This window comes from Auxenochlorella protothecoides (genome assembly GCF_000733215.1).
Source record: "Auxenochlorella protothecoides strain 0710 unplaced genomic scaffold scaffold30, whole genome shotgun sequence".
Taxonomy (NCBI): Eukaryota; Viridiplantae; Chlorophyta; class Trebouxiophyceae; order Chlorellales; family Chlorellaceae; genus Auxenochlorella; species Auxenochlorella protothecoides.
Window position 1 is genome coordinate 239942 of NW_011934162.1, and position 26470 is coordinate 266411.

The 26470-nt window shown below is 61.4% G+C and overlaps 11 protein-coding genes across 11 annotated transcripts in view; 7 read left to right on the top strand and 4 right to left on the bottom strand.

Moving 5' to 3' along the window:
* F751_2874 (Elongator complex protein 3) overlaps positions 1-2770 on the top strand; it is a gene marked incomplete at both ends in the record, with an annotated part of 6671 nt that extends 3901 nt beyond the window's left edge. The window contains 3 exons of the mRNA XM_011398187.1: positions 427-618; positions 2387-2617; positions 2714-2770. Coding sequence (XP_011396489.1) covers positions 427-618; positions 2387-2617; positions 2714-2770 — 480 coding nt within the window. The remainder of the gene's footprint in view (positions 1-426; positions 619-2386; positions 2618-2713) is intronic.
* Positions 2771-4743: 1973 nt separating this feature from the next.
* Positions 4744-5394, top strand: F751_2875 (hypothetical protein; the record flags this gene model as incomplete). The annotated part of the gene is made up of 1 exon (XM_011398188.1): positions 4744-5394. The coding sequence occupies one exon, from the start codon at positions 4744-4746 to the stop codon at positions 5392-5394; it is 651 nt and encodes a 216-aa protein (XP_011396490.1).
* A 1405-nt stretch (positions 5395-6799) lies between these two features.
* F751_2876 (Syntaxin-71) lies at positions 6800-8291 on the top strand (the record flags this gene model as incomplete). The annotated part of the gene is made up of 6 exons (XM_011398189.1): positions 6800-6928; positions 7026-7199; positions 7333-7401; positions 7631-7832; positions 7963-8093; positions 8202-8291. The coding sequence occupies 6 exons, from the start codon at positions 6800-6802 to the stop codon at positions 8289-8291; spliced, it is 795 nt and encodes a 264-aa protein (XP_011396491.1).
* A 304-nt stretch (positions 8292-8595) lies between these two features.
* F751_2877 (hypothetical protein) lies at positions 8596-10460 on the top strand (the record flags this gene model as incomplete). The annotated part of the gene is made up of 6 exons (XM_011398190.1): positions 8596-8667; positions 8755-9065; positions 9177-9347; positions 9471-9600; positions 9765-10086; positions 10342-10460. The coding sequence occupies 6 exons, from the start codon at positions 8596-8598 to the stop codon at positions 10458-10460; spliced, it is 1125 nt and encodes a 374-aa protein (XP_011396492.1).
* Positions 10338-10550, bottom strand: F751_2878 (hypothetical protein; the record flags this gene model as incomplete). The annotated part of the gene is made up of 1 exon (XM_011398191.1): positions 10338-10550. The coding sequence occupies one exon, from the start codon at positions 10548-10550 to the stop codon at positions 10338-10340; it is 213 nt and encodes a 70-aa protein (XP_011396493.1).
* Positions 10551-10644: 94 nt separating this feature from the next.
* On the bottom strand, positions 10645-13900 carry F751_2879 (LMBR1 domain-containing protein 2-like protein; the record flags this gene model as incomplete). The annotated part of the gene is made up of 11 exons (XM_011398192.1): positions 10645-11079; positions 11265-11441; positions 11580-11705; positions 11896-12117; positions 12236-12288; positions 12415-12572; positions 12755-12889; positions 13030-13216; positions 13342-13487; positions 13601-13768; positions 13869-13900. 11 exons carry the CDS (start codon positions 13898-13900, stop codon positions 10645-10647), a joined length of 1839 nt encoding a protein of 612 aa, XP_011396494.1.
* Positions 13901-14540: 640 nt separating this feature from the next.
* Positions 14541-14864, top strand: F751_2880 (hypothetical protein; the record flags this gene model as incomplete). The annotated part of the gene is made up of 1 exon (XM_011398193.1): positions 14541-14864. One exon carries the CDS (start codon positions 14541-14543, stop codon positions 14862-14864), a length of 324 nt encoding a protein of 107 aa, XP_011396495.1.
* A 73-nt stretch (positions 14865-14937) lies between these two features.
* On the top strand, positions 14938-17254 carry F751_2881 (Poly(A) RNA polymerase protein cid1; the record flags this gene model as incomplete). The annotated part of the gene is made up of 7 exons (XM_011398194.1): positions 14938-15316; positions 15565-15624; positions 15772-15941; positions 16056-16274; positions 16450-16647; positions 16755-16940; positions 17078-17254. The coding sequence occupies 7 exons, from the start codon at positions 14938-14940 to the stop codon at positions 17252-17254; spliced, it is 1389 nt and encodes a 462-aa protein (XP_011396496.1).
* A 106-nt stretch (positions 17255-17360) lies between these two features.
* F751_2882 (Golgin candidate 3) lies at positions 17361-21867 on the bottom strand (the record flags this gene model as incomplete). Its single annotated transcript, XM_011398195.1, has 8 exons — positions 17361-17742; positions 17927-18299; positions 18543-18823; positions 18965-19350; positions 19474-19753; positions 19911-20020; positions 20121-20660; positions 21763-21867. 8 exons carry the CDS (start codon positions 21865-21867, stop codon positions 17361-17363), a joined length of 2457 nt encoding a protein of 818 aa, XP_011396497.1.
* Positions 21868-22481: 614 nt separating this feature from the next.
* F751_2883 (hypothetical protein) lies at positions 22482-23948 on the top strand (the record flags this gene model as incomplete). Its single annotated transcript, XM_011398196.1, has 3 exons — positions 22482-22745; positions 22986-23282; positions 23586-23948. 3 exons carry the CDS (start codon positions 22482-22484, stop codon positions 23946-23948), a joined length of 924 nt encoding a protein of 307 aa, XP_011396498.1.
* A 232-nt stretch (positions 23949-24180) lies between these two features.
* Positions 24181-26092, bottom strand: F751_2884 (Tetratricopeptide repeat protein 4-like protein; the record flags this gene model as incomplete). Its single annotated transcript, XM_011398197.1, has 6 exons — positions 24181-24396; positions 24634-24772; positions 24888-25008; positions 25193-25457; positions 25699-25926; positions 26033-26092. 6 exons carry the CDS (start codon positions 26090-26092, stop codon positions 24181-24183), a joined length of 1029 nt encoding a protein of 342 aa, XP_011396499.1.
* Positions 26093-26470: the final 378 nt, after the last annotated feature.

Consider the following 26470-nt stretch of genomic DNA (forward strand, 5'->3'; position numbering starts at 1 on the left):
GGGCGTGGGGGGCGGGCGGGGGGGGGGGGGGCGGGGGGGGGGGGGGGGCCCGTTTTATTGCCAAGTGGCAGGAGCCAGTGGGACGCCAAATTTGCTTCCTCTCCATGCCTCCCGCAGCTATAGTGAGCAGAGCAAGACCAGGTGCATCGGGATGACCATTGAGACTCGACCAGACTACTGCCTCACTCCACACCTCACGGCCATGCTGAGCTACGGCTGCACGCGTCTCGAGGTCGGCCTGCAATCAACCTACGAGGATGTGGCCAGGGACACCAACCGGGGTCACACCGTGGCGGCGGTCGGCGAGTGCTTCCAGCTCGCCAAGGACGCTGGCTTCAAGGCAAGGCCTGGGCGCCAATGAGGGATGGTGTGATGGTCGTGGCGCATGGCACGCTCCTCATCCCCTCCCTTGCCGGCTCTGCGCAGGTCGTGGCGCACATGATGCCGGACCTCCCCAATGTGGGCTGGGAGAGGGACCTGGAATCCTTTAGAGAGTACTTTGAGAACCCTGCATTCCGCTCTGATGGTCTCAAGCTCTACCCCACCCTGGTCATCCGGGGAACAGGGCTTTACGAGCTCTGGAAACAGGGCCTCTACCGCAACTACCAGCCAGAAAAGGTAAATGCGACTGGATGTTTGCATGCGCCGACTCTGACGCATGCTCCCGCCTCCCACCCCAGCATCCTGTTGGCTTTCGCTGCCCTTGTGCCTCCAGCTCCTTCACACCTTCCCCTCTGGCCTTTCGTGCGGCGCAGCTTGTAGACTTGGTCGCCTTGATACTGGACATGGTACCTCCCTGGGTGCGAATCTACCGCATCCAGCGTGACATTCCCATGCCGCTGGTCTCCTCTGGCGTCGAGAAGGGGAACCTCCGTGAGCTGGCGCTGGCGAGGTCTGCGGAGCTGGGACTCAAGTGCAGGGATGTTCGGACTCGAGAGGTCGGCATCCAAGACATCCATAATAAGGTGTGCACCTGACCTGTCACTTCATCGGAGTGGGCATTGTGCTGCTCTCCGAGCGCAGGTGAGGGGTATTGCAATCTAAGGAAGTGCAAGGCGGCGTGCTTACCCCCCCTCCCCCAGGTTCGGGCTGAGGAGGTGGAGCTCGTTCGACGAGACTATGCTGCAAACGGTGGCTGGGAAACATTCTTGTCCTACGAAGATCCCACTCAAGATCTCCTCATTGGCCTCCTTCGATTGCGTAAGGCAAGTTGACATATCTTCCTCGCTGTGCCGGGGACCAGACTCCTCCTTCCCCATTGGGGTCTCAACGTGACTCTCCAATATGACAGGTGTCCGGCCCTGAGCGCCAACCAGAGCTGCGAGGGCGCTGTTCTGTGGTGCGGGAGCTGCATGTGTACGGCACGGCGGTGGCGGTGCATGCCCGGGATGCCTCCAAGTACCAGCATCAGGGGTATGGCGCTCTGCTCATGGCCGAGGCCGAACGCATTGCTGCCTGCGAGCATGGCTCCACGCGCATGGCCGTCATATCGGGCGTCGGCACACGGCACTACTACCGAAGGCTGGGGTACGAACTCGACGGACCGTACATGGCCAAAGATCTAAAACCCCTGGGACCAGCACCCCCCTGCTGGGACTGACTTTTCACCTTCTCTTCCCCACCTCAAGGGGCCATGGGCACACGGACTTTCAGTCTGTGGTAATGGTAAGCTGTTTTATAAGAGAATACGTTGCTCAACGGACGATGGATCAGAATTGGCGTCAGAGCGGGGGGCTGTCTGGGGGGGTGTTGTGGCCGGGCGGCAGTACCACCCACTGAACAACAGGTACCGAATCTCTCGCGATAGGCTTCGGACCACAGGGTCAGCAAAAGTGCCATGCTGGTCAAGGACGGCGCATTTATCCCTCAGACAGATTCCCAGAACTGCAGAGGTCGGAAAGCCTGCCGCCATGATGCTCTCCGTGTCTCACGCGTCCTGCAGGGCTGTTCTGGGCCGCACTGCCGCTCCCTCCATGGCTCGCCCCGCTCGCTGCATCGTGTGCCGGCCTCGTGCGGCAATCTCGCCCGTGAGTCTGGGTTCCTGGAAACAGGCACCACCGATGCATCCTCATTGGTTTCTAGAATACACCTTTCACCAAACCCTTGTCTTTCTCGTACGGTTGCAGGCACACATTGCTGCGGCCACCAGCATGCCCATGAGCCTCCTCTCGGCAAGTCCGGCGCACGCAGTCAGCGAGGTTGCTCAGCTCGCTGATGGTCGTGCATCCCTGCTAGGACTCCTGCTGGTGCCTGTCCTCGGATGGGTAAGCAGAGGGGGCGAGTGAGATTGCATGCTGGATAGCATGGCCAAGATCAACCTGGCTCGGCAGTCGCAATAATTGTCGATCCCCAATCTGCAAGTCACACCCTTTCATTGCCCATGCAGGTGCTTTTCAACATCGGCCAGCCAGCCCTCAACCAGCTCAAGCAGATCAATGACTCCAAGTCTGGGAACACTCCGGGGCGCAAGCGCCGGTCCGTCGTTGGTGCCGCTGGCATCGGGACGGCACTGGCCCTTGCCATGGCTCAGTCTGCAGATGCCGTGTCGGAGATCGGACAGCTGGCGGACGGCCGGGGGAACCTTTTCCTGCTGCCTCTCTTCCCTGCCCTTGGATGGGTGAGTAGGAACCTATAGATTTGGTGTGTGGTGTGGGGGCACATGCAGGGTAGCAATGCGGAGGATCTGATTTTGTCCATTGCGCTCATCCCGTAGGTGTTGTTCAACATTGCCCAGCCGGCCAAGAACCAGCTGGATAACATGAGGCGGTAGTGAGACTTTCGCAATTGATAGGGGGGTGGTTGAATCTACACCTGTTTCCTGGAGCATATTTCTCTGTCTGGACATCTGGCTATCGCTGAACTTTGGAACTTTGGATGTAATACTCCTCCCACGTGTTCCGTAGAGGGGAATGCAAGGGGCTCTCCGCTCTTGGCACGCCTAGGAATCAGCATGCGCCACGCTTCACTCGATACGAGGTTGCATACATAAATACTATAAATGGGCGGCATCGAGACCGGGGTTTAGTGTTTGCGGCTGGTAGCAAGAAATCGATTAGCTTCGCAGGGGTGCACTGAACGCACCCCCCCGCCTGGTCGTGTTCGAAAGGCAGAACCGGATGCCCAGAAGTATATTTTGCCATGTGTGACAATAAACGGCAAGGGCTAGAGGACCCTGTCCCCGAGACTCCCGGAAAACGCCCTCGCGGGACTCCCTCTGGAGGTGCAGCCCTGACATGGAGCAAAGGGGGGTCCCAGCTCAACCTTCACAGGCGTGCTCCAGCAGCGTCGTACATGGTCCGGAGCAGTAGTCAGCCAGTCGACGGTCAGGAGACCGAGACGTCTGCGACCGTCCCTGTGGGACTGCAGGAGCTCCATACCCTCGCCCAGGCAGCTCCATCACCTGTGACTCCCGACGTGGATGTGGCAGGGAGAGAAGCCGTTTGCAAGCGCTTTGAAGGATTACTGGGGTGCCTCACGCGAAGCAAAGATAGCATCAGGAGTACTGCACTGGCTGCCCTGGATTCAGGTACCCATACTTGACTGTATTGGCCTGCAGGGGCATGGCCTGATCTGTACGCGTACTCGGACGCTGCAGAGCATCCTCCATGACACCCACCGTCTGTTCCTCTGCAGCAGGGTCTGGGACCACCTCGCAGATAATCTGCATCATCCTGGAGCAGGCTGAGCGCTGGCAGGATGCTCATTCCCAAGTCAACTTGCTCTACCTCCTGGATGCCATCCTCCAGGTATCGACCAGGGACAGCCTGCCCCTCAGCTCGCATGCTTTTCACCTGTATTGTGTGTTGACCACCTACCCGCGCTCATCCCTCTGCAGCACGCCGCTCGGGATGGCAGACCTGAGTTAGCAGGCTTCAAGAGAGCCATCGGCGCAGGCCTCCTCAATTTTGTAAAGATTCTAGAGCCAGATGAGACGACGCGAGACACGGTGCGTGCTTGACGAGGCCATGTGCGGCTTCATGTGTGGTGTGTGGGGGCGGCTTCAGAGTATCTGGGACATGAAGCAGTTTACCTCCCGACCGCCCATTGCAGGTTTTCAAGGTCATCTCTAGTTGGGGGCGCAAGCAGCTCATGCCGGAGGTGCTGATACAATCAGCCCTGGCATCCATACACCCAGTGGAAGCTCCACCTGAGGAGCCAGCAGAGACTCACCCTGCAGCTACCGCTACTCCCCTGCCTCCTATGCCCAGTGCTGTGGCACCGGGTGTGGATACAGGCCGAAGTACTGCGTTAGCGCATGGTTCTTCGCCAACAGTGCCCCGCGAGCGATCTCCTGAGAGTGCGCCACCAGTAACCTCAGGGGTCAGAGCTGTGAGCGATGAGTCTCATGAGCTCGACAAATTCATGGCGGAGGTTTTCGAGGGAATGCGAGGTGAGTGGGTGGGTGCAGGTGACGAAGCCGATCTACGCGGGGGGGATGGGTACCTGATTGCCAGATGGCAGCACTCAGGTCTTACAGCCTATTATCCCCGGACAGGTGCTGGAAGAGGTAATGCCTCTGGTGCACGGGGGAGTGGTGTTGCGCCGTCGCCCCACGCTCTGCCTCGAAAACCAGCATCGGGTGCAGGAACCAGATCAGTGACAGCATCGAGTGGACCGCCTCTCAGGTCGACCTCGACAGGTGCGCAAGGATGACATTCCTCCAAATGGTTACCCCAATGCTTGCTGCTTGTGTCGACAATCCATCTTCTACTGTTTCCTTTGCAGCAGAGGGAGAACCATCCAATGCACAACAACCTCGGCCTGATGAGACACGTAGACGGAAGTCTGCCTCCCAAACGGGACATCCTGCACAACAGGCCTACGGCTTGGCTGCCAGACCGCCTGCAATCCAGGGCAGGCCACCGCCTACATCTTTCCAGGGACCGGGATGGCGGTCCCCATTGGGGCCACTCCAGTATCACCAGGCAATGCTCATGCAGCCCATGGGCGTGGGAATGGGCCCTTCTCCACCTCTTATCTTTCAAAATGTTCATGCGCACTTTGTTCCCATCATGCCGCCCGCATTGCCTCCATACACGAGGCCCCCTTGGCCACGCTCGACCTGACTTTTCAGTACCTCAGCCCCTGTGCGTGCCAAGTGAGTGCCGCCGCTCGTGCACTCTTGTGGCCCTTGGCCTGCTGTCTTACTCACCATACAACGTGTGTGCCGCCACGAGAACATTATTTGTTTTGCTTCGTCGGGCTGCTGATTGCGGGAATGGTCGTGTCGGGACCCGCTGTTGGGTTCGGATGCTGTTCTGCCAGTTATTTCCATTTCAAGCCATGATGCTGACACTCCTCTCAACTCCGTTTTTGACAGGAGCGAGCTCCTGGCTTCGACGTGTACCTACTCGCAGCAAAGTGTGTCTACACACTGTCATTTTTGGGAAGTAGAGAACTGTGATCGTCCATAAAGTCGCGGCGGGAGGGGGGTTGCGCAAGCACCATCTAGGAAAGCACCGGAGTCCGAATGGAGCAAAGCTGTTGGTTGCATTCCGCTTCCCTCGAGCCCCGGAGAAGCACTCCTCGCCGAGCCTCTCGCACTTGCTTGGTCGTGAAATCAGACATGCACCATGAATGGGATCTTCCAGGATGAGAACTGCGGCATTCCGGGAACACCGTTCCATGGTGCGACGCTGCTCGGGAAGCCTTCCGAGCTCGCCAGTGCCCGTAAACCCCTCGGAAATATAACAAATAGCCGCCTAAACAGCTCCACGAAGCCTTCAAAACCTTATGTGGAAGTACCTGCCCCTCGAAAGACGCTGAGTAGCATCCATCAGCCAGCCCAAGGGCTCACGCAGCTTGCATCAGCAGGCAGGCCGGCAGCCAGCCAGACTGGATACGGAGAGGCAGCTCAGACCACTCGTCTGGATGAGCTTGCGGTTAATCCCCCTGAGAGACCCGCCGGCATGTGCTGGGCACAGCAGGAGCTGGAGGGGAACATGAGGAATGACAAAGAGTTGGAGGAGAGGCTTAGGGCTGCCGCGGTAGTGCTGGGCAGGGCCCGTCTCGTACCGCTTCAAACCAAAGTGAGTGAATGGAGGGTGAATGAATGAAAAGCATCCCAGTTATTGCTTCCTCAGCTGATCCATGCACTTTAACAGGCGGCGAGCAGCCTCCAAGCAGAGGATCTGTACACGGCCGAGCTCCCACCATCACCCCTTCGACCGGCGCAGAATCAGCTAGGTGAGGATGCTGGGCTCGCAGTGTCCTGAATCATGACTGTCCATGCCTCTCATTCATGTTGACCTTTCCCGTCAGCAGGCGATTTTGAGGTTTTGGACGCAGCTGAATTGGTGTGGACGCTGCCTGATGCCGCCTTTCTGTGCGAGGATGATGACGTAGAATTGCACTGACGTAGTGCTCGCTGTATTTCACGTGCTGATTTGCATTGCCCTGTAACATGTACCTTGGCCCATGCAAGTCGAAAGAAGTGTGAGGGAGAGGGCCAGATTGTCACCTGGCGGGAATCAAGGTCGACACGAAACGAAATGAGAATACATTTACGGAATCCACCTTCCCATGACATCTCATTCCCCTCTGCTTGCTAGAGTGACACGAAATGATCCCTTCGATGAGCTCGTAGCGACCTGTGTGTTCTCTTCGTGCTGCCTTGCACCCCTGGGACGGCGAGCGACTCTTGGTCGCGGGATCGCTGTGAAGAGCCGAGAAGCCTCTTGCAGCGCTCGGAGCCATGAATATTATCGATATCAAGGACAGAGCAGGCGAGCTCGCGAGCAAGTGAGTTGCTGGAGGGGGCGGTTGTTGGAGGTGCACGCCTTCGCCTGCCTCCGTGCTCATGCTGCTCACTCCTCATTCCAGGTATGAGAAGTACCTTGTAGAAGAACCTCAATTCCGTCCAAAGTCTGGAGATCCTTTTGTGGATGAGTACCTTGTACTGGTAGACCGCATCCAGGATCTCACCCTGGTGGGTGGGTGTCGCGTCGTTGGTGGCGGGTAAGCTCTCTCTCTGTTCCATTGCTGGCGCACTGCACACCGTCCCTCCTTCCGTATTCGTGCAACAGAAAGCCGAGGAGGTCGCTCAGGAGAAGAATCGAGCGCTGAAGGCTGCTCTCAATGCCGAGCTCCGCAAGGACAAAGGGAACCTCTTGGACTCTGCCATACCCAAGCTTGCCACCATTGCCAAGGACATGCGTAAGGGGTCAACACAGGAGGCGGCCCAGCTACGGGAGCAGCAGGTGTGAACAGGTTGCCAGGCAGCTTCCAGAGGCACCGCATGCCTTCTGCACGGCGTGTGACAGGGTGCCTGCAAGCGCAACAGGTTCACGCCAATCCTGATGTTTGTTGGTGCACCCTGCAACCATCTGACAGGTCCAGGAGCTGGCTCAGACCGTAGACGACATCCCAGACGGCATGGGAACGATGCGCTCACCTGGAAGGGTAGGATCAGCTGGGAGTTTGAGGTTAAAGAGGTGGCGAGGGATGTCCTGCCCGTCTTTCCTTGGAAACTTTGGATGCCATACAATTCATGTGCATGCATGAGGTGCAATGCTCACTCCCTACCAGCCCAATCAAATGTTCATTCTCATGTTAGTGAGCTTGTGGAAGCCTGCTGTTATACACCGTCCTCCTATCCAAGGACTCCCCAAACTGCACTCTGTATTTGCAGCCCCTACTCGGAGGTGGCAGCGTGTATGCACCTGGGAGCAGCATCACCATCAACCCTCTCAAGTTGGACGGGCGTTTCCAGAGTGCGGAGCACTACCAGCACACAGACCAGAGCAAGGCTTTCATCTCTGAGGCTGAGCAGGCGGAACGGCGGCAGAACCAGGCTCTTGAACGGATCGAGAATGGGCTGGGCACGCTCAAGGGTGAGTATTTTGAGCTGCGTGGGCATCTCAGAGGACTGGAGATCACGCGGTCTCAGCGCTTACCATGTGGGCAGTGGTCGTGCATGCCTGAAGCTCGGTACCTCATCCACCTGCAACCATGGCCTTGCAGAATTGGGCACCGCGATGGGCGAGGAGATCCAGAGGCATGATGTGATCATCGACGAGGTCAATGCCAAGATGGACACGATCACAAGCGACCTGAAAACAAACAACATGCGCCTCAAGGGCCTAATTACCAAGGTGCGCCGGGAGCCTGCGCGGGGCTAATGGTGTTCCACCTAGGGGTTGCGCTTGGCTCAAGCCAGGGTTTCCTCAGCAGACTCAGAGACCACTCCTTAAATGCAACAGGTCCGCTCCTCCAGAAACTTTTGCATCGACGTCATCCTCATCTGCGTCCTGCTGGCACTTGGGCTGTACATCTACATCATGCTGAAGTAAGGGGGCTCCGGCTAGAGAACCGGTTCTGAGATGGTCGATCTGGCGCGCTGCCGTTTCGGCGACCCGATCACGGCTGCTGAGGAGCATACCCCCCTTGTGTACAACGAAACTATCCCTAAAGTGTAAGCTGAATGCATGTTTGAACTAAGAGTAGGAGAGTGACCAAGCCAGCGTAAGAAGGGGATGATTTCCACCATGGAAGCGGTCTCCTAGTGCCCGACTCACAAGACGAGAAAGGAGGGTCGAGTATTGAAGTTCAGGGTCCACAGGCAGCATACATTATCAAAAGCTATATCCTTGTCCGATGAGGGGCCGCTATGATCACCGCAGACCCCCTGTTCCGAGCTCGGTGTACCGCACAGACCCCGTACACAGCGTGAGCAGCGGGGACATGGGTGTGCGCCCTGATCAGGGTCGCACTTGTAATTAAACTCCCGCACACCACTCCAACCCACCTCCGCAGAGCCCGGAGTACGACGGAGGTGCCGCGTCTTCCCTGTCCTCCCTGTCCTCCCTCGCAGGGCGCTGGGCAAGCACCCTGCGCAGCTCCATTCTCCTCCTGGGCTCCCTTGCCTGCGCAACCCTTGCCGTGGTGGGCTGCCTCCTGCTGGGCTACCTGCTCCTCACCCGAGCCCTCACCCCTGAGCGGCACAGCCATGTGCGCACGCTGCACCTGGATTTTTCGAGTGGGGACATGCTGGCAGAGGCAGTGTTCCTGCCAAAGAAACGCATCGAGGACGAGGGGCTGCTGACGACGCTGCCGCGCGATCTGAGGTGGGGTCTGTTGCTGCTGCTGCCAATGGGTTGGACTCACTTACCTGGGACTCTAAAGCCCGTCCCCAAATCTGGCCGGGTGACATCGTCCTTCATCACCCCCTCGGCCAGGTTCTTGCCCCCCGGGGAAGCCATTGATGTCTCGCTGGAGCTGCGGGTGCCGGGCACGCGTTTTGAGGGCGGCATGGTCCAGGCCGTGGCGGAGCTGCAGACCGCAGATGGCAGGCTGGCGGCCCGAACCAGCTCCGCCATCCGGCTGCACGGGCGGCGACGCAGCCTCTGGTGAGGTGCTGGGTGTGGCAGAGGCTGCTGTTGTTTAAACAGCAGTAGACCTGGGATTGCTGTCATCCATGTGCAGGACTGGTCTGGGACGAGCTGACACTCGTACCACACCCCTGCCTACAGGTCCTTTGCTACGGCACCATATCGATGGGTTGGGGTGTTGGGCGACGCACACATCATCAAGGTCCCGCTGTTCATCCGATACTCTGAGAAGGCAGGCCTACCCTTTGTACGCTTTAAAGCTGCGCTGAAGGTAGGCCTGGTGCAGTGGCAGGAGGATGGGCGGTCGGTGAACGACTGCTCGTGTGAAGTGTGGGAGAAACGCATGCACCAGGCGCTCTGTTTGCCGGCCGCAACGTGGGGGCTTCAGCTCACAGATCAGCCCCTCACCCTCTCGAATCACACATCTCACCCCAGTCACCTCACGCCAAGTGGGTGCCGGAGATCCTGTCCGCTCAAGTGCGTGTGAACGTGCGGCTGGGCCTGGTGCGAGGAGCGCTATACTGGATCAGACCCAACGTCTTGCTGGGACTGCTGCTGGCAGCAGGCGCAGTGTGCGCGGCGGTGGGCGGCTCCATCACCTCCCTCGTGTTCCTCGGGCTCTGGATTCAGTCGTGTGGGGGCCGGGGGAAGGGGCCAGCTGTGGAACCAAGTGCTGAATCCCAGGCAGATGAGGCGGAGTTGCTGCAAGGGCACCACGCGGAGCAGGCCTCGGACGTTGACTCAGAGGCGCTGGAAGGTGAGAAGCTGGCTCAAGCTGGTGACGGGCCCCTGCCTGGCAACGCGATGTACTCTGCTCATGGGCAAGACCCCCCTGATGGGGAGTTGCATTTGCTTGTGAGCCAAGAACAGGATGCCGAGTTGGCTTGTTCATTGTCAGGCAACTCTCCTCCTGCTCTCCACCCTGCAGCCCTCCTGTATGATGGGGAGGAAGTGTCTGCAGAGAGAGTGCCTAAGCCCGCCCCCGATCATGACTGGCATGAAGTCTTGTCAGATCCTGGATGCAGTGCAAGTCAGGTGGATGGCAAGGCCTGGGATGCCCACCCGTTTACAGACCGCAGCTCTCCCTTTGAGGGCATGAAGTCGAGGGATGCTCTCCGCAAGCGATTTTGACTGTGTATACTGTAGCAGGTGCCCGTCCCTTAGCGTTGTATACACCGTGTGCTGCGCATGTCGGCGCACAAACTCTGCCTCGACGCCCATTCTTGTGCCGTTCTAGGATACAAATTGTACAAAGACACACTCAGGGTCACGAAGGGGAAGAAGCCCACGCCATACGGGGAGGTTGTGCCTACTATCAGCGCAGCTTCCAGCTGAAGCTGCTGCTGGACGTCTGTCCTGGGGGCAGGAGCCTCTGTTCGCCGTTCCCGGGCCCTGTGCCCGCCGGAGTAAAAGCGCGCCGCCCCCCCAGGTCACCAAACAGGTCATCTATTCGGGCTTCCGAGGCAGGGCGCGCCACATCGTCCTTGTTACGTCCCGCACTCGCAATCTGCGGCGCAGCGTGCGCGGCGTGCGGCGACGAGCGACCCCGTTTTTCCGTCATCGCCATCTGCACCGCCACTTGCTGCCGGTCGCTGCCTGCACTCGCCGCTGCAGAGGGGTCACGGCCTTCGGAGCCTGACACGCCAAAGAGGTCAATGCCATCGCCCACGGCACCGCCCCGCAGCAGTGCATCCTGCTCCGCCAGCACCAGCCGCTGCCCCTTGCTGCTGTGCTCGTCATCTGCTCGCTCCTGACGATGGCAAGGGGCGGCAGCCGCGGCGGCGGTGGGTGAGCTGGCAGACAACAGTCAGCTGAGCACAGGGCCACGGTTGCAGGAGGAAAGCAAGCTTGCCACCGCGGCGCCGGGACCCTGCGAGTACAGTCACACCTCAGCAAGCACATATATCCCTCTGTACGATAGGCCCTTTCACTCACCACATCGAATCGGACGGCCTCTGAGATGAAGAACTTGGAAGCACACTGCTCCCAGAGGTTGAAGGTCAGGAGCAGAACATAGACCACCAGGAGGAGCGGGAACCAGGTGTTGAAGCTCTGGCCAAGGATGGGCACATCCTGGAAAGCACTGCCCATCTTGGCGATGAAGACCATTTGCTGCGGGTGTGGAGGGAGAAAGGCTGTTCTTGACGGGGCCGCCTGCTTCAGTATGCCCGGGCAACCAGGTAGCCACACGTGTCCACCCAGCGCCCATGACCGCAAGCGCTGCCCGCGCTGAGGCATGGCGCGGCCCACCTGTCCGTCCTTGAGGTACTCGTTCATACGGATGACATGCAGGAAGTTGTAGCAGAGCGGGGCTGCAAAGCGCGCCAGCAAGCTGCCGCTCAGCAGGAGTGATCTCGACCATGTCGCGCCAGGGACCTTGTGGGTGAGGAGCGTATGGAGCGTGCATTGAAATGCACCGCAGGGCTGCCTTGCATGCCCCTGTATCCATGGCATCCACAAGCACCCATCAGAGCCCCGCATCTGCTGGGCCCACTGTCTGATACTCCTGTGCCGGTACAGGCTTTCCCCAGCACCCCCAAAACACCACAGACACACACTTGCTCACCATGTGATAGAACCCAAAGTTCCCCAGCTTGAAGAGGGAGAAGTAGGTGCAGGCGCACATGTATGCCAGCGGCGCCGCCACGATGAGCTGCTCCAGGAACTCCCGCCTGGCGACGCGCGTGTGTATCGCGAGCGAGAAGGGGGACAGGTCTGGGCTGCGCCCCGACCCGATCGTGGCCTCCGCCCAGATGATGGTCGCCGAGGTGGCCACCGCCAGCAGGGCCTGCAGGCATAGCACCCAGGGCCTGATGTTGCATGTGTAGTACCACCCCCCCGTGGCAGCCCAGGAGGCGGAGCCGGGAGGGGGGGGTGTACACGCCCAGGGACCGCGACTTGCACACCGCCTGGAGGTGCATTGCCCGCCGCGCGTTGATCACATACTCGCCGCGGCACCCTGGAGGTTGGGGTATGGAGGAGGCGAGGGGTCCCCTTGGTGAGGCGGGCACGCGGCAAACACCAGGCCTATGCTGACGGCATCGCATGGGCGAGCCCCCTTTCCCCTCGACACAGCGTCGCTCACCCACAAAGTGGGCGATGGCAGCCTTGCAGCGCGCACGGAGCCGTGTGAGGCCCGCCTCATCCGAAGCGTAGTCGAGGTCCGACTCGTCCAGCAGATCGATGTTGACCCGCGGCCGGCCCAGCACCGTGAAGTGCACTGGGGAGTACAGTTCCAGGTACCTGTGGGGTGTGCTGGCACGAGTCGGGATTGCAGTGCTGGCGCCGAGGATGCAAGCGGGGACCCCTAGCCTCAGCATCGATTCCGAGCCACTTGCGTGGCGCTGCGCCGGCCTTCGTAGGCCCGGCCAACCCTGAACCAGGCAGACCCCCCCACGCCCACACATCCTCAAGCGGCCGCGCACTTGACCACTGCATCTGACAGGGGGCGCAGGTGTGCGTCCGACCGAGAGATCTGTTGTGTGGTGGCCAGCGCGATGGCGAGCACCTTTTCCAGCTCCGTCGAAGCATCTGCCAGCTTCTCGGCGGAGCGACCCACCCTGCAGGCGATGTAAGGCAGGCCAGCGGCTTCACATCTCGGGCATGGAGAGGGCTTGCTGGGGCGAGCTACTGGGCGCATGTCGAGGGAGGCAAACCCGCTGCAGGACAGGCCTCCTTCCCAAGTATTCCCGGGCACTACCTGTGGTAGTGCCACTTCAGGCGTGACTCAGGGAAGGAGCGACGCCACAGCGTGCGTGGCACCTCCACAAGGCCATAGCCCAGCAGGGCTATGATGACAAAGAGACCATAGGCATTGGACAGGGTGACAACCAGGGCTGGGACGGTGGAGAGCTGAAGGCGGTGTGTCAGCAGTGCCACGATGCCACCTGAGAATGGGTCAAGGTGGGAGGGGAGGGGAGGGAAGGGGTTGGCATCGAGGCGCCCTCATCAGGTGACCCCAGGATGCGGGATTGTGTCGCGGGCCACACAGTGCCCTGTGCTCCCGGCTCACCAATGATGCACAGGGTGATGATTACCAGATAGAAGAGCCACAGTCTGTGCAGTGCATCTCCCAGTCGCTTGAGGACTGAGAAGGCGCCAGACACCACGTAGTTCTGCATGATGGGGATCAAAGCCCATGTCAGGACCTGCGTGGACCTGCAAAGTGGGGAGTGTGGGCACACGTATGTTTGTGTGGGCAGGGCAGAAATCTGGGCGCATTACAGCGTCACCTGCCCCCCGCCCCCCCTCCCCCCCCCCTCGCAACTGACCAGTACGAAATGGTCCAAAGCATGTCGAGCGCCGGGACCGGACGCTCAGATACGGTGGAGTAGACATCGATGGGGACGAGAGATATCACAGAGAGGGAGGTCAGCCACGCCGCGCAGGTGATCGCCACGGACAGGAGCGATATCCGAGGGGCGACATACCTCTTCGTCCTGTCAGGGCGGTGGGTATGCGGGCGAAAAAATGACACCGGCGAAGCTCTCTATCAACCAGCACGATCGAATCCCTCATTCAAAGCACCACTCATCTCACATGACCGCTACGGACGCCAACACAAGCCCCATGCTGATGCTGTAGAACGCCCACATCTTTGCGGACACCCAGCGATCCTTGGAGGGCCCAGAGCAAGTGCTCGCTGCCCAATGGGCACGAACTTTTTTGAAGCTACCTTATCTTGTCAACGGCACCACCGACTGTGGCCTGCAGTGTAGCACATTGGTTTGTTGGCCACGGAAGTTCGATCGGGAGTCATCGAGCTCGCGCGCTCTGGTTTAAAAGATCCATGGCGCACCCTGCGGTGTGCATGCGCGTCCCATACCCGCAGCGTGACTCGCAACATCCTCCTGATACGTTGGAACCGGTTTCTAAAAATGTCCTGATCAAGCCGGCGCTGCAACCCTCGGCGAAACCGGGGTGCCGGAGAATGACGGAGGGTGGGAACATCCCTCCCTTCCAGGGTCAGCCTGGCGGCAATGGAGCTCAGTCCAATGTGCCCAGCCCCGAACAGGATGGTAGAAGACTAGGGAAGGACCTGCTGTCGAGGCTACAGGCCGTGTCTGTCCAATCTCCTGGGCCGCAAAGGCTGGGACCCGGCAGTAGCCTTGGGCCCCACCTGCCTGGCCCTGCACATCCTGGCGTGCCTCCCTCGTACCTAGATGTGCACCATGCCGGAATGCATCCATTATTCGGCGCCCAACCGCCTCCATGGCAGCCCTGGGGAGCACACCAGCCCCATGCCATGGGCCCATCCCATCAGGGCCCATATACTCTGCCCCCTGGCATGGAGATGGCGGCGCCCAGGATCAGCCTGGACAGCCAGCAAAATCCTGCCCGAGTCCCCTCACCCATGGAGGGAAGTCTACAGCGGGATTCAGTTCACCGCCAGCTGATTCAGGTCCAAGTGGACCCTCGGCAGCCAGCGCCAACCCCCCTCATCCACCAGCCTCTGCAGCCACCCCCGGGCTTCTCCCGGCCTCCCTTTGGTGTACCTCTGCCAATGCCACAGCACCCTCACCCCAGCACCAGTGATGGTCAGGCCCAGGCCCATCCATGGACCCACCCTGTGCACCCTTCGATGGCCCCACCGGGCCCGCTCTTGCCGATGCTGCCCCCGCTCGTGGAGTTCCCCGGCGACCGGTTGCTCACCAGGGAGGAAGCCGCTGCGCTCCAGGGACCTCTCTCGCGCCAACTGGACGGCCTGCTGGCAGCCGCCACGCAGCTCATAGAGGTAGGGCAAGCTGCCTCTCCAGCCGTGCCCCTGCTCCTGCGTGGGCTGGAGGCGACCAAGGCTCAGCTGGGAGCTGTAGCACAGACCCTCTCCCAGCATCAGGACCCTGCTTTGGGGTCCGAGGCTGCTCCTGCAGCCGAGGGTGAACCTGCTGCCGAGGGCGATGTGCCACATGCCGAACAGGCGAAGGCCGGCGAGGTGGGGCCGGGGCAACCGGGCGGAGCTGCAAGCACCGCCTCCATGGCCAAACATGGTGGGGCGAGGAAGGAACCTTACAAACCAGCTCCTGGGCGGGAAGGCAGGTGAATAGAATTGCTGGGTGGTGGAAGAGCATACCACACCTTGGTGTTTGTGGGTCGAGTCAGTTGTGGGGCCTGCAAGAGCTTGCATCAGGAATTGATGTATTTACTCCCTTCCTCTGTGTCAACTTCCAATGCCACCAAGCATGCAGGTGGGTGGATATCATGGATGCAAGGCACGACGGGCGACGGCCGGTGACAGACTTGAATCGCCTGAACGCCGGCCTGATGACCCTGCTCCAGTCCCTGACCCCCACCACCGGTAAGCTGGGAGGCGTAGTGCTCGCAAGAGACACGGCCCAGAAGTGCTGCTGATGGATTTGGAGACAAGCTGAGGTGATGCTGATGCTTCAAGCAACCGAGTTATGCCTGGCTAGTTTTTAATCAACATGTGACCTTTCCTACACAGAGGAGCTGGCGGTCCAGGATGCGTCGCTGCAAAAGGTGACGTCGCTGCTGAAGGAGGCATGGCCTGGCGCGAATGTCGAGCTCTTTGGGTCTGTCGCCAATGGGCTGAGTGTCCGTGGCACCAACGACCTGGACATCTGCATGCAGCTGCCTGAGTCGTCTGATGCCAAGGTAAGACTCAGGGCAGGGCTGGGTAGGAAGCTTGCCTCAATGAAATCGAAGCTTTCAGGCTGCTTGTCCTGTCCTTGGAGAGTCGTTCACACTTTGCAATACCTACCCCTGCAGGAGTCCAAAGTGGAGGCTGCACTGCGGGTGGCGGAGACCGTTTGGGAAGCGGGCATGGAAGATGTGAAGGACCTTCCCGGCGCCAGGATTCCTGTTGTCAAGTTTGGGCTCCCCGGCACGGCCCTGCGTGTCGACGTGACCATCGACAACGATCTGGCCTGCGCAAACACGCGCTACCTGGCAGCGTACGCCGCCATCGACCCACGCTTCCGGCAGCTGGTAAGCCGTAGCCTGTGGCAGGGGATTCTCCCTGCCTGCTCCTACACTGGCATGGGGAGATGGAAGGGGGTAAGCGATGGGCGGGTTGGACAGAGGAGACTTACAGGAGCAAAAGGATTCGACTCCTCTTCTCTACACCCTCAAACTTGCTCTTCGCATGCATACTTGCCCTCAGGTGACCATCGTGAAGCACTGGGCCAAGCGGCGGAAGGTGAACGAGCCGTACACTGGCACCCTCTCTTCCTACTGCTATGCGCTGATGTGTGTACACCTGCTGCAGACCCGGTCGCCCCCAATCCTGCCGGCCCTGCAGCTGCTGCCCCACACCCACACCGGCAGCATCCAGGGCTGGGATGTGGGCCACTATGATAAGGTATGTGCCGGGAGGGGCTGGTTTGGTTGTCGGGTTGTGCAGGCCGGCAAGTCATGGATCATTCCTCATGTGTCATTCATGCCACACCCATCCCTCGCGACCCGCAGGTCGAGACGCTTCAAGACTTTGGCAATGCCAATACACAAACCCTGGCTGAGCTGGTGTGGGACTTTTTCGAGTACTGGGCCTGGGGCCACGACTACCGCAGCACTGTCATCAGCGTGCGGACCGCTGGGACCCTCACAAAGACGGAGAAGGGCTGGGCGCAGAGGGTGGGGCGAGAAAGGCACCTGGTGAGGCGGCAGGAGAGCTGGTTGATAGGCATGGGGCGATGAGAGTGGCACAGATCGCTGTTCAACGGCAGAAGCGACTTGAAGGATGCCCTCTGCATGCGCTCAACCCCGAGACCTCTCTTCACACTATCTGCAAGGTGTGCATCGAGGACCCTTTCGAGCTGAGCCACGACCTGGGGCGCACCGTCGACCGCCAGACCAGTGGGGTGCTGCGGAAGGAGTTCCTCCGGGCCGCCACACTCCTCCGTGACTCCCCAAACCCCCTGCACCAGCTGTTTGAGCGTTTCATCGGGAAGCACCATGCAGAGACCTGACGCGCTGCGTTGCGGCATTGTTTGACAACCCGGAGCATGCGTGGAGTGGTATTAAGTGAGGGGTTGAATGGTGCAGGGGGAGCAGCTGGTTGACACGGTGGGTCAGCTAGATGTCTGGCATGTCGGGCAGGCCCAGGACAGGGGGCGGCCCGCTGCTCAGGTTGGGGTAGGGCGCTCGCCCAAAGGGTGGTGGGCCCTGCGCCGTCAGGGGCGTGTAGGGCGGGAGGATGGCGGGTGCCCCACTGGCAGCTGGGCCGGGGCCTACGGGGCGGCCGAGCGATGCATCGCCCTCCTCGCTGGCCGCTGCTGCCGCCTCCTCTTCCAGGAAGTCTATCCAGGAGGTCGCCAAGGAGGACGCGGGCTGGGGCGCCGCGGGCGTCGACCGACCCACCACATCCCCCGCCAGACTCGTGCTGCCCGTCCGCCGGCCTGTGGCGCGCTGGCTGGCGGCAATCTTTCCCTTGTCCTCGTCCGTCAGTCCAAGGATCCTGCGGTGGGGTCTGGCTGAAACTCAGCACCGGGGCCTGGTGGACTCTGCAGCACTCCTCACATGCAGACCCAAGACCCTTTCAGCCGGAAGGGTAAAGGAGAATGCACGGGGGATTTGTGTAGGAAGAATCGTGCCGAGGTTCAGCGATGGGAGGCTCAATGGCCTCCACCACCCCACCCCACCTGGCCATGAGGTCCAGCACCTCGCCGCTCCCGCCTCGCTCGAAAAAAGACACCAGCATCTTGACGACGATGCGCCGATCTATGCTGGCCCCGGCGTCGGCGCTCAGCGAGGCCGCGCGCCTCTCCGCGGCCTCACATGCGCGCTGCGCCTCGGCCAGACGCACGGCGGCTGCCGTGGTCTCCCTCCTGGCGGCCGCGGCGGCCGCCTCCGCCTCCTGGGCTCGGGCCACGGCCTCGCGCCTCTCCTCCTCTGCCCTCAGCGCGGCCAGGCGCTGGGCGTCACCCTCGTTCCGGGCGCTGGCCAGCGCCGACGTCAGGGCCACGGCCTCGCCGCGGAGGCGCTCCGCCGCCTCGCTTTCGTAGGACAGCTCCTCTGGTGATGGAGGGGGTGACAAGGGGAGGGTGGGACCGGGCAATGTGACTGGTACACAATCACGGCGTGTGATTCGTAGGATGATACCGAGCAGAGGGAGTCACAGTGCACAGAGTTCAGGGCCATCTATAGGGGAGAAAGGTGGCTCCCCACGGCAACCTGATGCTGGTGGCATGCCGCCGTGCACTCTGCGGCGAGTCACAGCCCCTACCCCCTTGAGGCACAGTTCATACTCGCACTCACCCAGCGCATGGTTGAGGTTTGCCAGCTCCGCATCCCGCGCCGCGGCGGCGGCCTGCCACTTCGCGGCTTCGGCGCGGGCGGCGTCGAGGGCCTCGGACCCCGCCTCGGCGACCTCCCCCGACCTCCTCAGCCGCTCCAGCTCCATCTTGACCTCCGCGTCCACGCGCCACCTCACCTTCTCCTCCTCGTCGTCCTGTTCCGTCAGCATCTGCTGCTTTAGCCTCGCCAGCTGCTGCCTCGCCAGCGCAGCCCCGGCCGCTTCGGCCTCCAGCTCGCGGAGCCTGCGAGATGGCGGGGGGAGTACGCCGTCGTAGCCTGGCATGGAGCATGGTGTTTGCCCCCCCACTGCATGAAAGGTGCTCCACCTGTGCAGTCGCCCATCGCAATGCCACTGCCCCCATCGCAAACCTCTCTGGCATCACCTGGCACGCAGGGCGGCAACCTCAGCCTCCAGCTCATCTGCCAGAACCCCTGCACCGGCGGGCAAAGGACTGGACGATGCAGCGGCCGCTGCGGCCCTGAGGTCTGCCTCCAGCAGCGCCACCCTGTCCCGCGCGGCGGATGCCTCGGCCACGGCGGCGTTCTTCTCGCTTTCCAGGAGGTCCAGCGCCCCACGCGCCTCGTCCAGGTCCCGGCCGAAGCGGTGTGCCTCCCTCTGTGCAGCGCTGGCCTGGGCGCTGGCCTGAGCGGCGGCCTCCCGTGCCTCGGACACCTCGCGCCGCAGCCGCTCCTCGGCTTCAGCGGCGCGGGCGGGTGAATGGGCGCTGGCGAGGTGGGCCTCTGCTGCCCTGGCTGCATCCAGCTGCCGCTGTGGCAGGTGTGCAGGGAGGATCACAAGGATAAGGTTGAGCCGGGACAGAAGCTTGCGATCCTCTGTGAAACAGTGTCCCTCCACTATGGCTCAGAAAGCCACATCCACCAACCACCGCACCTGGAGGACAGCCAGCGCCTGCTCAGCCTCCTGCCGCACGCTGATGGCTTCCTGTCGGGCAGCCTGGACCTGACCCTGCAGCTCTGCAGCCTCAGCCCTCGCATCGCCCAGCTCGTCGCGGGAGCGGGCGGCCTCCTGCTCTCGCGCGCGCGACGCGGCCTCCGCCTCCCCCTGCGCCTGCGCCAGGGCGTCGTGCATGCTTTCCAGCTTGACCTCGTAGGATGCGATGTCGCGGTCCCGTGACGCCAGCTCACGCTGCAGGGTCTGCACATCTCGCTGCCTGGGTGGCCAGGATAGCAATTAAGGGGAGGCTGGATGCTCAGCAGCTTGCGTCAACCAACCGGCATTTCCGCCTCCATCGAAGGCCTTCAGTATGATCCACCACCGGCAGCGCAAGCAGACCCCACTCCAGCCACTGCCGCCACCCCAGCACTCACAAGGAAGCCAGCATGGCAGAAACCTCTTCCTCCTGGGAGGCATCCTGGGCCTGGCGTCGCTGCGCCTCCTCACCCTGCGCCTCTTCCAAGCGAGCCCGGGCTTCCTCCGCCTGGCAGCCGTGTAAGGTGTGGCGCAGTTGCATATGCAGCATGCTGCAGGAAATCCTACCTTCTCAGCATCATGCCCTTGCCCTAGCACCCCCCACCGACCTCTGCAAGCCTCAGCTTGAGCAACTCCAACTCCCTGGCTTGCCGAAGCAGCTGCGGGTCCACCTCCCGCCGGTAGGCCGCCGCCGCCTCCTCAGACGCCGCCTCCCGCCGGCTGGCCTCCTCCGCCGCCCGGCGCAGGTGGGCAACCTCGGCACGCTCAGCCTCCACCTCCCTCGTCAGCGCTTCGATGCTGCACTGGTGGGAGGCGGCCCTGGCCTCGGCCTCGACAAGACCCTGCGCGACACGTGCCTCCTGGCTGGAGTGCGCCTGGGCCAGCTCGAGGCGCAGGGCCTGCAGCTGTGCCTGCGCCTCGGCCTTGGCGTCACACAGCAACGCGATCTCCGCCTGAGCGGCCTGCAGCTCTCTCCAGCTTCCCTCTCCAGCTGCGTGTGCGGAGGAGTCTGGCGCGGCGCCCCCCGCTGGAAGAGGGACTGGGATGGTGGACACGGGCGGCGCGCCGGGCTCGCTGTCTGTCGCTGACAGCGCATGGTCCCCGGCAAACCAGGAGGCAGCGTCAGCCACTGAGGACCCGACTGCATCCTGTTCATCCGCACTGGGGTGTGCTCCCGCCAATGAAGCTGCGGGCCCCAGTGCAGGTGTCTGCGCCGTCTCTGCGGGCGGCTTGTGCGCTGGGCGCTCATCCCAGCTGAACGATTGCCGTGGAGGCTCTTCCGGAGCACGAGCCTCCGCCTGTACAGCCACCGGTGCGTCAGCGGTCAGCGGCGTGGCTGGGTGCTGTGCAGCAGCTGTGGTGGGCAGGGATGGCGGAACCAGGGCCGCGTTCGGCGCCAGAGCAGAAGGTAGAGCCACCACAGGGTCTTGGGCGTTGGTACCAGCCGGCAGGATCTGTTGGGGCTGGAATGGCCCAGAGTTTTGGTTGGAGAACGGGCTGCCTGTCGTAGGCTGAGGAGCGGGGACAAAAGGCATGGGCTTTGGCAGCCAGCTGATGGTCCTCGCCGTGGCGCTGCTGGTCGGTTCCTTCCCTTGCTGCTGCTGCTGCATGCTCGGGAGGGCCCGGCTTGGAGCGTATGCTGCAAACATGTTGCCGGCGGCGGGCTGGGGCGGCAGGATCGATGCTGGCCCGGGACCTGGAGGGGCAGGTTGTTTCGTCGCCGGGATCTGAGCCATCGGAGATGGAGGCACGAGGCTGAGGGCCCCTCCAGGTCTTTCCTGGCTTGCAGCCGGAGGATTTGCCTCTGTCACTGCCGGCTTGGCGCCGCCAACCTGCAACTTCAGTTTCAGCGCTGCCAGACGCGCCGCTACATCGCCGGATGTGGATGGCGAGGCGGGCGGGGCGGTGCTTGCACTGGGCACTCGCGGAGGCTGCACCTCCTCTCTGGCCGCCGCCGCAGGTTGGGGCACCCACGTGGTGGCCGTGGGGGCAGTGCCTGGCTCGCTCTGAAATGCCGTGCTGATGGGGTGCTGGATTGGTGCAAAGGACTGGCTGGGTTGATGCGCCGGCTCCTGCTGCTGGAAGGGATCGCCATAGTACGGCTGGTCGTGGGCTCCAACGTCACCAACTCCTTGGTTCTCGCGCTGCGCTGCACTCGACCAGTCCTCCTGTGCCAAAACAGGTGGCGGGTTGATCGGCACACATGGAAAGGATGCGAAACGGTGATACCGGATGTCGTTCTTCACCTACCTGGTGAATGGATCGCAGCTCGTTGGCGGTTTCGTAGGCTTCGGCAGCAATGACTTTGGCCGTGCTCTTCACTCTGTTGGCGACAGCGTTGAAGGAGTTCCACATCGCGTCACGGTGACAGCACCCCTAGGGAATAGCAATGTTGGTAAGCTGCACTCGTCATCACAGACCTTCCATAGAATGTAGGTCGTTCTGTGGGATCCCAGGTGTGCGAACATGCTCGACCAGGTCCAGTAACTCGTCCCTTGTTTGAAGACGTCCGGAGCTGTAATCGGGGGAAAGCACGGGAGGGCGCCCTGGGTGATCTCTGGGTGAGCAGGAGGGGTGGACAACCCACAGTGCACAGCCTGGCATACATTTCACCTTCACCACCCAAAGTTCTTATTGGTGGGTGCCTCGGTGGGGGCTTGCATTGCGGGAGGCACCCGGGTGGGTGATCAGCCATGGCGCTTGCGCGCCTGGCTCGCAGTCTGAGCCAGGCTTGCCGATGTCCTACCCAGATTTCGAGAGCTTACCATGCAACCTCCCAAGGAACCCTGAAGGCGTGCCTCGATTCGGGGCCACGGACCGACAAGGGCTTCACGGCCGTGCAAGGCCTGCAGAGGACGCACTCCCGGCTGGGCGCGCTTGGCCGCGGCCTGCGTGCCATCAGCACTGCAGAGAAGGCTGGAAACGCCATCAGGAATGCAGCCGCATCCACGGGAGCTGCAGCCAAGGGCATGGCGGGCGCGCTGGCCAAGGTCCCCAGCACCGCCTACTCCCTGCTTCCTGCCCAGGCCCGCTTGCTGGCCGAGGCCACCTCCAAGCCGGGCGTGGTCCAGCGGGTCATCTCGCTGCAGCTCAACTCCTTCTGGCAGCAGCATGGGAACAAGGTGTATGCCGTGGGCGGCATCTTCCTGGCCTACTGCCTCTGGCGCACCATGTATGGGGTGGCCTCCACCTTCATCAACCTGTCCGAAACCATGGCGGCCGGGGGTTTCCTGGTGCGTCTGTGTGGGCGTGGAGGGGTGCCAGGGAATGGATGCAACGATTGATCAACAGACCCCGCGATGTTCCGTGCCTCAGAAGTGGATGCCGCTCCTAGTGCGGAGAGCAACACGGGGGCCTGTGTGCGATTCTGTTTCACTTGCATCATGGCCCGGCCGGGATCCGCGATGCATTGCCACCCCCGTCACCCCTCAAGCGCGTCGCTCCCAGTCCCTGGCATGCCATGGCACTCGCAGGCGCTGTCGGTGTCCCTGGTCATCCTGGGGGCGCTCTACCTGCGGCGCAAGTACACCATAGACCCCAACACCGTCTACCGCCTGGCCATGGTCCGCCTGAACACACACCCGGGGCTGCTGGAGGTAATGGGCGCCCCCTTGGTGGGCTCCCCGGTCAGGGCTACGGTGCTGACAGGTGGCAAGCTGCGGTTCAAGGGCCTGGTGCCGCGGATCCAGTCGCGGAGAGCCCAGATCATCTTCCCCCTGCGCGGCAGCGAACGCAAGGGGCTGGCATCCCTGGAGGCCAAGAAGCGCAAGGTTGGATGTGCCTCCTTTTAAATGGGGAATGTGTTGTGCAATGAGGGGCGGGATGGGTTTGAGGGAGCATGCACAGCTGGCGATTTGTCATCATGACTGACTTGCTATTTTGTCGGTTTTTGGGAGGCTGACCCTGAGCGAGTATGCACAGCATGTCGATCTTGTAGCTGGAGAGGCACGCCCTGAGGCAGCCCTGGTGGCGGCAGCGTTGCCTTAATTCCGCACTTTTCTCCCCCCGGGCTGTTCAGGGCCTCTGTCATTGCAGCCTGGCAGATCACCCGCCCGAGCCTGTTCCCCATGTAGGGCAAGTACGTGTTCAAGCTCATTGCTGTGGATGTGCCCACCCTGTCCGGCCCCGACCAGCGCCTGTTCATCGAGGGCGGGCCCGCCATTTACCAGCGCGGCGGCATCCTGGATGAGCTGAGGGACCCCTTCATCAAGGCCATCGCAGCAGAGGACGCATTCGTGCGGGAGGACGAGGCAGACGACGCGGCAGAGGCCGCCGAGGAGGCGCACGCCGCCGCGAACAAGGCGGCGACGGGCCCGCAGCCCCTGGAGGCCGGGGGTGGCATGTATTTCTGGGAGAGGGTGGCGCTGACGTGGCAGCGAGGGCTGCAGCGGCTTCGCGGCACCCCTGTCCCGCCCGCGTCACATAAGTCGGCGTGACGACCCGGAGGCCGGGCAGCCCTGCATTGCGAACGGCATTCCAGGAACTGCGGTCACCACCCCACACGCACAAGGGCTGCAGTCTCGATGGCGCTGGAGCGCCCCTGGGTCACCCCCTCCCTGGCAGTGCTTGCTTGGCGTGCGGCCCTGTCGCTTCGAGGCGTCTGCCCAGTGGTGATTGTACAATGAGAACGGGAATGGCCCTAGACTGTGCAGGGTGTGCTCCTTTGGCTCACAGGAGGGGAATGTCCCCCGACAGGAACCTGGCTTTGTAAGGCGTGGAGGACGAGAGGATGAAGAAGACAGGGATCCCTGGTACCACGTGGTCTGCCCTGGCCAGCGCCTGCTCCAGCGTCCAGCCCTCCTCCACCCTCTGCCAGGTGGCAGCGTTGGGGCCATAGCGGCTGGGACCCTCGTCACGGACCTCTGGCCACCCGCCATACAGGGCCTGTGTTGGGAGTGGGGGGAAGTAAGGTTTGCAGATGTAAAGAGAGTGAGTACAGCAGTAAGGTAGCCAACGTCGCCGTTCATGAAAAGTGTGATCTGAGCAGATCTACCACCAACATTGTCTAGAAATATGGCAGCGAGCATACTCCTTGTTCTCGATGGCATGTACTCACGCCCGAGTATCCATCCTAGACAACGTGACCCGAAGACTGCCTGGTCCCATTTCACGCTGACATACCTCTGTGAGGGCTTCCAATGGCATGGCCTTGCTTGCGTGCGAGAGGTAGTACACCTCCAACTTGCTTCTGCCATAGTCGCCTGCCACATCCCAATCCAGTGGGGGACCGTCTGGCCCAAACATGCAGTCAAGGTGATCCCTGCGGTGCTTGCATGGACGAAGCCGGCTTGCATGCATGGAAAGAGCATGTCGCAATCAGGCAGCCGGCCAGCCTGCACCCGCCAGCCCCTATACATCTGCCACGCATGAATCACCTGAAAGTGTCCGTTACTGAGAAGTCCTCTATCACATCCTGCTGCATGCTGGCCTCGGGATAGAAGAAGATGACGGGCCAGTGAATGGCACCGTCAGCATCGATGCTAGGCTTACGGTTACCTGAGGTGGGCACGGGAGGAGGTTGATGTCCTAGCAACCTCCATGCATGAAGCTACAGGACACTCGCACACCCGTGCCCTCAACACTGCTCATGGAAAAAAGAAACCAAGTACCATTCATCCAGCCCTGTCCAGGCAGACACTTCTCAAGGCCCACATTTCCCTGTGCCCCAACACGGGCTCACCTACAGAAAACTGAGGGCGTCCCACCCTCCACCCCTTCTCCAGCATCGCAGTTGCGAGGTGCCGTGCTGGAGCTCGCTTCTCCGCAGCTCGCCGCTTCTCCTCCTCCGCACGCTGGGCATCTGTCCGTTCCTCATCGCTGCAACGCTGCCTGAGGCGTGCCACGTCAGCATTGTCAGCATCAAGCCCCAGTCCCTCTTCACACAGGTATCTGCACTCCTCCCATCTCCGCAGCCCTGCCGCAGCCTTGGCTCCCCGCCAGTATGCCTGATGGCAGGAGGGCGAGAACCAAGGCTTGCGTGCGCGTTGTATGGGTGTATGCCGAGGGCAAGGAGACAGCGCTGCGATGCAGTGCACCTGTAGATTCCATACTGCCCACATTTTTCTTTTTTTGCGGGGGACAGCCGACTTCACCCCTGACGGACAAGATCAATAAAAGCCCAATTTTTCGCCCATAGCCTCTCCTTCAAAATCCCACAAAAAGCCCCATTGCCACCCCCTCACACACCTTCACAAAAGTGGGGTCCGCCTTCAGGGCGGCCCGAGCGTCCTCCAGGGCATTCCGGTAGTTGCCCAGCAGCAGGCTGACATGTGCACGATTCCCATACAGCTGGGCTACTAGCGTGGCATTGCTGCATTGCAGCTCCAGGCCCAGAGTGTATTGCTCAATGGCCTGCCGCAAGTAGAATTTCTTCTTCTGCTGCAGGCCTGTTTTCAGTGCTCGGTTGCCTTGCTCCTGCATGGCCATACGCATGCATCTAGCAGCTGAGGGACTGGCTGATGACGCAATGCGGATCGTCCCACCACAATCCTTTCAACCAGCCTCACATCTGCAGTCTCACCTTGAAACTCTCAGCCCGATCCTCTGGTGTGGACTCGTCAATTATAGCCTTGATTGCCATGGCATCTGGGTGCTCTGGGTCATCGGGCAGCTCGTCCCAAAACAATGCTGGGAGGTCTTCATTTCGCAGTCCTGCTTCTGGTGCGGCCATGGCCTTTCCAAGCCCGGTGCTGCGTGAAGTGGGCACACGGTGACCGGCGCGCTGCAGCTAGAGGATTTCCTATGCGTCTACAACTTACGATACCGGTGGCATGTGAATTTCCAAATGAGATACCTTCACTACATATGCATGCCAATGCTGAGCAGTAGGACTCCCGTTGCTCGGTTGGACGAGGGCGCGCGCTGGGGGGATTCATGCTTGCGTGGCGATTCTTTTGCTTACACAATTAATTGATCAGCGATGTCGAGTGAGCTTCCCTCGTCTAGGGTCATGATGCAC